The sequence below is a fragment of the Belonocnema kinseyi genome, chromosome 8 (assembly GCF_010883055.1).
Source record: "Belonocnema kinseyi isolate 2016_QV_RU_SX_M_011 chromosome 8, B_treatae_v1, whole genome shotgun sequence".
Lineage (NCBI taxonomy): Eukaryota > Metazoa > Arthropoda > Insecta > Hymenoptera > Cynipidae > Belonocnema > Belonocnema kinseyi.
The window spans coordinates 82,910,003-82,922,276 of record NC_046664.1 but is presented as its reverse complement, the minus strand read 5'-3'; the positions used below and the strand labels follow the sequence as shown (position 1 = coordinate 82,922,276).

At 26.7% G+C, this 12,274-nt stretch overlaps 1 protein-coding gene across 1 annotated transcript in view; it reads right to left on the bottom strand.

Annotated features, from left to right (window-relative positions):
* Positions 1-12,274, bottom strand: part of LOC117177871 (leukocyte surface antigen CD53-like) — a 33,193-nt gene that overhangs the window by 7,062 nt on the left and 13,857 nt on the right. The window contains exons 3-4 of the mRNA XM_033368911.1: positions 7,737-7,901; positions 1,962-2,165 (exon numbers count right to left, since the gene is read on the bottom strand). Coding sequence (XP_033224802.1) covers positions 1,962-2,165; positions 7,737-7,901 — 369 coding nt within the window. The remainder of the gene's footprint in view (positions 1-1,961; positions 2,166-7,736; positions 7,902-12,274) is intronic.

Here is a 12,274-nt window from a genome sequence, read left to right as displayed (position 1 = left end):
CGCGCAACTCAGTCATTTACAGCGTCTCCTACTATATTCACACGGACATAGCCCTGTCATAGCATTGGACCGCATCTCGTTTCAGATCTGGGATCACTGGTACAGAGAACTAAATAACTCAAGGCGTCTGTGGTAGGGTTCACTTGTGGTCAACCACACTGACGAGTCCGCACATGTGGATTGTGGACCCGACCCGGGACGAAACGCCGGTAGTCGAGAACGACTGCCATATCAACTCTTTGGAGTCGGCTTCTAGGCAGGGTTGTGCAGTGACGCGTCACTTGAGGTTTCTGACGTATTATACGTAAAAAACGTAATACACGTAATAAAGATGGTGGACTCAGATAGAGCATAATATAAACTCACTTTTTTAAATTATGCTTATGTGTACCGACTTACATTGATGTTTTTTATCAGAACTTCATTTGACATCAAAATATTAACAAGAATATCAAAACTGACACCACTCATTTTAGAATTATTATTTTGACTGCTTTCATCTAATTACATCAGGTTTTCTTCTAACGCGTACATAATTATAACGCACTTTTGCTGAAAAAAAGTTTTGAAATCCACCAAAATCATTGAATGATTTGTTTGTTTATTTTTAAGATATTTGCAGTTCGAATGGTTTGAAAGTTGACTTGTTGTTTCTTAACCTTTCTTTAGCCGTATTCGATAATACGAGGTTGAATCCCTGACAAAACGCAACATTTTTATCATTATTTTTATAGGAAGGATAATCCTTCCCAACATGGATTATTCGGCCTGCCGCCTCTATTCATTGTCGAAGTTGTACAATAATAAATTTTTTTCATTCACTTTAAATTTCATGCACGCAACATAATATCGCATACCGCTACCAGCGCTATTTTAAAGTTATGGAACGAAATGTGATAATATCGGCACCATCTTAAAAACGTATATTACGTTTTGCAAAAAACTGAGGACGTAATATACGTACGTAAATTACGTCGAAAACCTAATGTAATTTAACCAAAGATATTATTTCGATATTTATTTTGATTTGTGTCTGTTTATTTTCACTTTCAATGACATCTGTTATTTTGTAATGAATTATTCATATGCATAGTATTTACATTTTTTTCTCATAATTCTTAAATTGTTATATTAAATTATTGATGATACTTGAATTTTTTAATATTCTGCCTTTTCATAATATCTGAGCTATATTAATTATAAATTTTACATACATGAGTCATTAACATTTTTTTTTCATTTTTTAGTTCTAATAATATTTTAATGATTTTTATATTTTCAAATTATAAATTTGAATAATCTTATGTTAGCACCCTAATAATTTTTTATAATATTATTATATTCATATTTTTAAATTATTTACAAATTTAAAATTAAATATAATTTTAATCAATTTTTAATGAGCTTATTCAATGTTACATGAATAATTATTTAAAGTTAATATTAAAATTTAATTTGTTAAATAATATAAAAAAATATTAAATTACTAGATATATTGTGAAATCATTAAATTTGATAGTATTATGATATAAATTATAATTAAAATGTTATTAAAAATGAAGTTTAAAGAAATTAACTATTTCCTAGATTCAATTGGATTAATTTTTTAAAATAAAAATTTGTTAAAAATATTTATCTGTATTATTATTAATAGTATTTATTGATTTCAAATAGACCCACGCTTTTCGGCACATGCGCAGTTAAAAAAAATTGCTGATGACGTGCGCATCAATACAAGGCCGGAGCAGCCAATGAATGTCGCTTGACAAAAATAACCTGAAGAATAACGATAGAGGTGGGGGGCCCCCTAGCCTTGAAATTATCTAATCGTTACGTTTCGCGGCCCCTAAAATAGTCACTTTATTGGTAATATTTCTGATAAAGAACTTGCATAATTTTCGGATGGCCTTAAATAACAATTACTTAAATTTTTTGTTCGTTTTATAAAAAGTATTTCTTACCTGTAGAAGTACCGAACCAAGGGCCGTCAAAAATACATTCAGTAAAACCGAACGCGTGTGAGAGATTGCTGAGAAAAGGCACCCTACTTTATAAATTGTATCTGGATCTTGCGAATCCTCCGTTGAGGCAACTTTAAAACATGACCAAGGAGGCCCTTGCGAATCTGCATAATCCGTTTTTCCATGCAAACCGCAGCATCCTAACTAAAAAATTGTTTGCACATTAGGATAATTAAAAAAATTCGAATTTTTGGTGCAATTAAAAAGTGTTTTTAAGGTATATTTCTGATACTTCAAATCGTAGAGACTTAAAAACGATTATTTGAAGCTAGAAGTCTTTTTTCTAATTATCAGAATTATTACAAATTTCATTCCGCCAATTTCAATTAATAAAAATAAAAATAATTAGGTTAAAAAGATTTCGATATCGTACAATTGTTTAATTTTTAATTTGTAGACTCTAGATTTATAAATTATTTATAGAAAAAAGGCTTTCGAAGTTGAACATTCAAATATTCTGGAATACGAGGTGTGACAATTAAGTAATGAGACTGATTCCATAAAAAGCGTATATTTAAACATTATTCTACACATCTGCAATCCCCTTCAAAGTAGTCCCCTTGGGCAGTTATGCAACGATTCCAGCGCGTTTTCTACGCTTCGTAACATTTTTGGAACGCTTCGACTGGGATGTCCGCGAGTACCCTCGTCACGGTCGCTTGGATGTCCGTAATCGACTCAAAATGGGTTCCTTTGACCACCGATTTTGTTCTAGGGAACAGAAAAAAGTCACGGGGTGACATATCGGACGAATAAGGTTGTTGTTGCCACACGGCGATCCCTTTTGAGGCCAAATACTGGGACACGCTGAGGGCGGTGTGGCAAGGCGCGTTGTCGTGATGAAGAATCCAGTCAGGCTCGGTCAACTACGTGGTAAATGAATGCCGAAATTCAGCGCCATCTGCGATGGGAAGGAGAAATACAGAAGCATGCATGATTGGCCGCTATATATGTGCATGCTCCATCCTTAGGTATGTTGGCTAATTTGTTAATTTGATATGTTAATATATGTTATAACCGCACCAGTTTGCGTTTTCAAGAAATCCTTTTCATTGAAGTGATACCGGCAGACGAAAAACCGTTTTGCGATTATGGTCTCACACGGTGACAGCACCAGACAACACGTGACAGTGACAAATAACAATTTTCCGCGCACGCGCTTTTTACACCAATTTGCGCCATCTGCGATGGACAGAGGAACTAATTTGACTCCCCTCGCTGCCTCTCAACCCCCGCGCAAAAAATCTAAAAATTTGCCATTTTCCCTTATTGAGTTGACCGAGCCTGGATCCAGTTACGAGCGATGTTTGGGCGCACCCTGTTGACTCGTTTTCGCAATCTTTCGAGTGATTGGCCATAGTAGACTTAATTTACGGTTTGCCCCGAAGGAACAAATTCTTTGTGGACGATTCCACTGCTATCAAAAAAAGTAATGATCATCGTTTTCACCTTCGACTTACTCATCCTTTTCATCCATTTCCTTAAACTCCTTATGCCATCGAAACACCTGGGCACGACTAAGAGCACTATCATCATGCACTTTTACAATTATAGCGTCAGTTTCCGAAGCTGTTTCGCCCCATCTGGCGCAAAATTTTATTGCGACGCGTTGCTCTAGATTTCATTTCTCCATTTTCGTGACTAACACCACCAACACGCGTCTACTCAACACGACACAGCAGGCGAACCAGGCTCCGTCAACTCAATAAGGGAAAATGGCGAATTTTTAGAACTTTGTTGCGGGCGGGTTGAGAGGCAGCGAGGGGAGTCAAATTAGTTCTCCTGCCCATCGCATTTGGCGCTGAATTTCGCCATTTATTTCCTACGTAATTGGCCGAGCCTGAGGCGAACTAAACGAGCTAGAGCGATGGTAAATATATCAATGGAGAGGGGAAAGATGCCGGGGAAGGGGAAGGGAATTTTAAGGTAGCAGGTTTACCACAAGCGCGGCAATAACATCAGTATCATTACTTGTCACACCTCGTACGTATGTTCAATTTTCAGCTTACTTCAGCTTACTTCTTTAAGATATTTTTAAAGATTTTACTTTATTTTCTAAGGTTTCGAAAGATTTCAATTGTAGGAAGGATTTTTTTTCAAATCTCGAGGTATTTGAATACATTTTCCAGACTTTCAGGAAATATCGTCAGATTTCATAGAATTTCACGGGAATTAATAATATCTTAGTGGATTTCAAAGAATTTATTCAAGAGAGGTAAATTATTTGTTAGAGTTTCTAAGTTTTTAAGAGATTCGAATTTATTTTATTTTTTTATTGCCATGAATTCTTATTAATTTATCATGAAATCTTTTAATTCATCGGAATAAAATTTTTTTTAATTTACTTGTACTTTTCCAAATGTTCTCAGTTCTACTTAATTAAATGGATTTATTTTTGATTTTTAAAAGCTTTTATTGAATTGATCCTGTGGATCAATTGATAGTCATCAAAGGATTTACAATATTTTAAGGTATTTTTTTCAAATTCCTTGGCATTTTCAAGAGCTTAAAAAATATCAAAGGATTCAGAAAGATTTTGAAGGATTTGAAATATTTAGGGGTTTTTTAAAATATTACAATGAAATTTTTAATTTTCAAAGATTCAAAGAGATTTTCAAATATTTTTTACAGTTGCTTTGGAATTCGCCGTGAATTCCTTTAAATTCCTCTAAATTCACTCAAATTTTACTGAAAACACTGACATTTTTTAGATTTTTAAAATGATTTCCAATTTATTTGAATTGTTTTTTAGTCATTGTTCAATTTTTGTTTGGTTAGAAATTAGTAGGGTTTCAAAGATTGGAAATTATTTTCTAGAATTCACTCTGAAGTCCCAATTCACTCGAAGTCTTCGAAATTTATTCAATTCTACTTTATTCCGCGGATTTAAAAAATAAAATTAAAATTTTTTTTTTAATTCTTAGGAATTTCATCAAATTCTTTTGAATTCCTTTGAATTCCCTTGAATTTTTCTAAGCCCATTTCAAATTTTCTGAACACAATTAGGTTTTTATCATATTTTTATCTGTTTTTAAAATTGTGCAATTCTACAAAACTTAATTTTCTTTGTTAGCGTTTCCCCGGAATAGAGAAAAGGTTCAAAGAAAAACTCATTTACAATGAATATTCGTTTATCTAACTAAATTAAGAGAATTCAATAAAAAAATCCAAATTTCTATTTTAAAAATTTTATTATTTTTTGTTTGAAAATCCATTATTTCAATGGAAATTAAACTCTTTTGTTCAAAATTCGTTTGTTTTTCGTTGAAAATGAATGTTTTAATCTGAAAATATATTTATAAACAAATTTGTTTAAAAATTAATCTGTTTTGTTTAAGGATTCAACTATTTTGGTATTTTTTGTGTGAAAAATTTAATTATTATGTTGAGGAACTGTCTTTTTTTGTAGAAAATCTACAATTTAGTAAAAAAATCATCTCTTCGGTTGAAAATTTAGATATTATTTTAAATATTGACTTTTCCTTTTAGTTGAAAATTTATTTTTTTATTAGAAATGTAAATATTTTAGTTCAAAATTCATCATTTTCGTTAAAAATTCATCTCTTTAGTTGAAAATTTCATTATTTTGTTACAAATGAGTTATTCTTTTTAACTAATTTTTTTAAACTAAAAATATAAATTTTCCAGTTGAAAATCCTAAATTTTAGTTCAAATGTTTACCTTTACTTAAAATTTTTACTATTTTGTTGTGAACTCATTTTTATTGTTAAAAATTAATTTTTCTTACTGAAGCTTTAATTATTCTAGGGGAAAATTAAGAATTTTAATTAAAAATTCATCTCTTTGGTTGAAAATTCCACTATTTTATTAAAAATTAGTTGTATCTTTTAACTAATTTTTTTTAACTAAAAATTTAACTTTTCGAGTTGAAAATTTTTAATTTTTGGTCAAGTGTATCCGTTTGCTTAAAAATTTAACTATTTTGTTGAAAATTAATTTTTATTACGGAAACTTTAATTATTTTATTGGAAAATTAATAATTTTAATGAAAAATTCATCTCTTTGGTTGAAAATTTAACTATTTTGTTGAATATTCATTTTTCTTTTTTGTTAAAAATAAATTTTTTAATTAAAAATGTAACTTTTCCAGTTCAAAATTCATAATTTTACTTAAAAATTCACCTCTTTGATTGATAATTCCACTATTTTGTTAAAAATTAGTTTCTTTTTAAATTAATTTTTTTAAACTAAAAATGTAACTTTTCTACTTCAAAATGTTAAATTTTAGTTCAAATTCGTCAATTTGGTTAAAACGTTAACTATTTTGTTGTCAACTCATTTTTCTGGTCGAAAATTAATTTTTCTTACTGAAACTTTAATTAATCCAGTTAAAAATTAATAATTTTAATTAAAAATTCATCTCTTTGGTTGAAAATTTAACTATTTTGTTGAAAATACCTATCCTAGTTGAAGATTCATAATCTTAATTATAAATTCATATTTTTTATTGAAAATGTAACTATATTGTTAAAAATTCGTTTCAGTTTGCTAAAAAAATTAACTTTTCCAGTTTAAAATTCATCGTTTTAAATAAAAAATTTACTTTATGTTAAAAATTCAACTGATTTTTTAAAAATTCCTCTTTTTGGGTACTATACATTTTTCCCTGAGAATTCAACTACTTGGTTAAAAGTTTAAATATTTGGTAAACATTAATTTATTAAATATTAAACTCATTGTTTGAAAATGTAAATATGTTGTTAAAAATTCATATTTTTATAGTAGAAAATTAATGTTTTAACTGAAAATTTAACTGTTAAATTTTAATTGAAAATTTATCTTTTTAGTTGGAAATTCAACGATTTGTTAGAAAATGAAAGTGCTTTGTTGCAAATTCGACTTTTTATGTAGAAAATTAGTATTTTTGATTTGAAAATTTAATCTTTTGGTTCAAAATTCAATTATTTCACTAAAATTTTGTATCCTAAAGTTGTAAATATTCCATTTCTGGTTGAAGAATGATCATCTTTATTTGAAAATTCGATTTTTTTGTAAAAAAATCAATTATTTTGGTTGATAATTCATCTTTTTGGTTTAAAAAATCAACTATTTGGTTCAAAATTCAACTGCTTGGTTTAAAATTATTTTTTCGATTAAACTTTGATTATTTTAATTAAAAAATTAATTTCTTATGTAGTAAAATCTGGGATTTTGTTAAAAATTCATCGTTTTGGTAAAAATGCGACTTATTAAATAAAAATTAGTTTTTTGTTGTTGTTTCGAATTTAACTAATTTGTTAAAGTTTATTTTGATTGGCTGAAAATTAATGCATTTAATTGAAAATATAATTATTGCATATTTGTGCGATAATTTAGTTTTTTAAATAGAAAATTCAACAAATTGGTTGAAAATTCAAGTATTTGCTTAAAAAATATACTTTTTTAGTAGAAAATCAATCAATCTGCTTGAAAATTTATATTTTTGGATAAAAATTTATTTTTCTTCCATGAAAATTTCTCTTTAATTTAGAATTTAATTTAAAATAATTGCTCTATTGATTAAAAAATTAAATTTTGCTCTGTGGTGCATTTGTGTTTCTTTTCAAATTAAACGATTTATTGCATTTTGAATGCTTTTGGGCCAAATAAAAAAATAATAAAATGTTAACAAAATCTAATTATTTAAACATATTTCAATAATAGTACTTTAGTGAAAATTATATTACATAATTATGCATATATGGCTACACCTACCCTTGATTGCATCCGATCCCAAATTTTTTTATTGTCAGTAGTGGCAAGTGAGAAAGCTTTTTTAGCGTCCATAAGCGGCAGCTCTTCAATTTTCTGATGCTTAATGAGAGCCCAAATTCCAGTAGAAATCTCAGCAAATGTAATTAAAGCGAGCAAGAAAGTAAACTAAAATAAAAATATAATGAAACAATTATTTAAAATAACTATAGTTATAAAAGGTCCATAAAACGGGTTTTACATACAAAATAAAAAAAAATTGAGCAGTTCTGTATTATGCAGAATGGAATAGAACAGAATAGAGCAGAATAGAGCAGAATAGAACAAAATAGAACAGAAAAGAATAGAATAGAACAGAACAAAATAAAGTATATAATAAGACCAAACATAATGGAAAGAACAGAATAGAACGGAATAGAACAGAATAGAGTGAAATAGAACATAATAGAATAGAAAAGAAGAAAATAAAATGGAACAAAACATAATAGAAGAGAATAGAACAAAACAAAATAAAATAGAACATAATAGAAAGAATAGAACAGGAGCGAACTGGAGAAAAAAATAATATAAGATAAAAGAACATAATAAAAAGAATAAAACAGAATAGAACAGCATAGAAAAGATGAAAATAGAATAGAATAAAACATCAAATAAAAGCGATCATAATAGTGAGAATAGAATAGAACGAAATAGAACAGAACAGAATGAAAAAGATCAAAATAGAACATACAAGAATAGAAAAGAAAAAATTTAAAAAGAATAGAATGCAACAATATAGAATGAAATAGAAGATAATAGAATGGAAAAGAACAAAATAAAATAAAACAGAACATAATAGAATAGAGCAGAGCAGAACAGAAATGAAGAAAATTAAATTAAACAAAACATAATAGGATAAAACCGAACATAATGGAAAATATAGAATCGAACAGAATAGAGAAGAACAAAATATAATAAAATAAAACATAATAGAAAGAATAGAAAAGAATAGAACGGAAAAGAACCGAATAGAACAGAACAAAATAGAATTAAACATAATATAATAGAATACAACAGAGCAGAACAGAAAAGAGCAAAATAGAATAAAAGCAAACATAAATAAATAATAGAATAGAATAGAACAAAATAGAATAAAATGGAACATAATAGAATAAAGGCGAACATAATGGAAATACACCAAACTCCGTGCTCCCCTGAGAAACTGCGTGAGCCAGCAGTTCTAGGAAGGCTGAGAACGGGGTGACTGAAAGCGAGAGTTGGTGTCATAGAATAGAACAGAATAGAACAAAATACAATAAAAGCGAACATAATAGAATGAAATAAGAGAAAATGAAACTTTATTGAATAGAGGAGAACAAAACAGAATAAAATAGAACATGATAGAATAAATAGAACATAATAGAATAGATGCGAATATTATGGAAATAATAAAATAGAACAGAATAGAATGAAATAACATAAAATATGATTCAATAGAGAAGAACAAAATAAAACAAAATATAATAGAAAAGAACATAATAAAATAGAATAGAATAAAATATAACATAATCGAATAGATGTGAACATTATGGAAAGAATAGAATAGAACAGAATAGAAAAGAATATAATGAAATAAAATATTATTCAATAGAGAAGAACAAAATAGAATAGAATAGAACATAATAGAATAGAAAAAAATAGGACAGAACTAAATACAACATAATAGAATAGGTGCGAACATTATGGAAAGAATAGAATATAATAGAATAAAAAAGAATAGAATGAAATAGAATGAAATAAAACATTATTCAATAGAGAAGAACAAAATAGAATAAAATAGAACATAATAGAATAGATCCGAAAATTATGGAAAGAATGGAATAGAACAGAATAGAAAAGAATAGAATGAAACAGAATAAAATAAAACATTATTCAATAGAGAAGAACAAAATAGAATATAAAAAATAGAATAGAACAGAATAAAATGAAAGAGAATAAAATAAAACATTATTAAATGGAGAAAAACAAAATAGAATAAAATAGAAAAAAATACAATAATAAAATAGAACATAATAGGATAGAATAGAACAAAATAGAATGAAAGAGAATAAAATAAAACATTCAATAGAAAAAAACAAAATAGAATAAAATAGAAGATAATAGAATAGAACATAATAGAATAGATCCGAAAATTATGAAAAGAATGGAATAGAACAGAATAGAAAAGAATGAAATGAAATAAAATATTATTCAATAGAGAAGAACAAAATAGAATAGAACATAATAGAATAGAAAAAAATAGAACAGAACTAAATACAACATAATAGAATAGGTGCGAATATTATGGAAAGAATAGAATATAATAGAATAAAAAAGAATAGAATGAAATAAAACATTATTCAATAGAGAAGAACAAAATAGAATAAAATAGAACATAATAGAATAAAACAAAATAGAATAGAACATAAAAGAATAGATAAAAATAGAATAGAATGAAATAGAACATAATAGAATAGATCCGAAAATTATGGAAAGAATGGAATAGAACAGAATAGAAAAGAATAGAATGAAATAGAATAAAATAAAACATTATTCAATAGAGAAGAACAAAATAGAATATAAAAAATAGAATAGAACAGAATAAAATGAAAGAGAATAAAATAAAACATTATTAAATGGAGAAAAACAAAATAGAATAAAATAGAAAAAAATACAATAATAAAATAGAACATAATAGAATAGAATAGAACAAAATAGAATGAAAGAGAATAAAATAAAACATTCAATAGAGAAAAACAAAATAGAATAAAATAGAACAAAATAGAATAGAACAGAACAAAATAGAATGAAAGAGAATAAACTAAAACATTCAATAGAGAAAAACAAAATAGAAAATAATATAATAGAACAGAATAGAAAAGAATAGAATTAAATAGAATAGAATAGAACATAATAGAACATAATAGAATAGAATAGAAAAAAATAGAATGAAAGAGAATAAAATGAAACATTCAATAGAGAAGAACAAAATTAAATATAAAAAATAGAACAATAAAATAGAACAGAATAGAATAGACAGAAATAGAATAAAATAGAACAAAATAGAATGAAAGAGAATAAAATAAAACATTCAATAGAGAAAAAAAATAGAACATAATAGAATAGAACAAAATAGAATAGAATAGAACATAATAGAATAGATCCGGAAATTATGGAAAGAATGGAATAGAACAGAACAGAAAAGAATGAAATAGAATAAAATAAAACATTATTCAATAGAGAAGAAAAAAATAGAACAGAAAAATAGAACAAAATAGAATAGACAGAAATAGAATAAAATAGATCATAATAGAATAGAATAGAATAGAATAGAATGAAATAGAATAAAATAAAACGTTATTCAATAGAGAAAAACAAAATAGAATAAAATAGAACATAATAGAATAAAACAAAATAGAATAGAACATAATAGAATAGATCCTAAAATTATGGAAAGAATGGAATAGAATAGAATGAAATAGAATGAAATAAAACATTATTGAATAGAGAAGAACAAAATAGAATAGAGCAGAGCAGAACAAAAAAGTACAAAATAAATTAAAAGAAAAATAATAGAATAAAACCGAACATAATGGAAATAATAGAATAGAATAGGATACGAAAGAATAAAATGAAATAGAATAAAATAGAACATCATAAAATAGAAAAGAACAAAGCAGAATAGACGCGAACATAATAGAACAGAACAGAATAGAATAAAATAGAATATAATAGAATAGAACAAAATAGAATGAAATAAAATAAAATAGAGTAGAACTGAACATAATAAAAAGAATAGAACAGAATGGATCAAACAGAATAGAATATAATAGAATGGAACAGAGCTAAACAGAATAAAATAGAATAGAACTCAATAGAAATAGTAGAATAGAACAGAATAAAACAGAATGGAATAGAATTTAGTTTCCCTATATACATTCGGATGGTCTAAATTTTTATAGATAATTTTCATTCTTTCACTATTTTTTAGATTATAAATAGACAGTCGCGTTTTTTACCTGAATTTTTCAATTTGTTTTCAACTTTTTACTTAGAACGAGGAATTAATTATTTAAATTTAATATAAATAACATTTTTCTTTAAATTCATATGTTTTCAAATATTAGTATAAGTATAAAAATACTTCATACAAAAAAATTGGAACACTATTTAGAAATCATTATCTTTAATGTTTTTTTAATATTTATTTATAACTTAACAGCCAACGAAAAGCTGCAAATTTCAGAAAAAAACCCGCAATTTCCTCGCAATTATTTTAAGAAAGACAGTTATGAACAATGATAGATTGTTTAACCCTTAAACGGCCAAAACGCCACTACCGGTACATTGCTTTTCAACGGCCAATAACTAAGACTATTTCGACACTAGAAAAAATTGAGACACATATATTTTTATTGCTAAAGATCTCCTCTTTCCGACGGTGCCAATGAAATTCCTCAAAAAATTTTCTTATTATCCCAAAATGCAGTTTAAACAAAAAAACGTGATTTTTCGTGCCTATT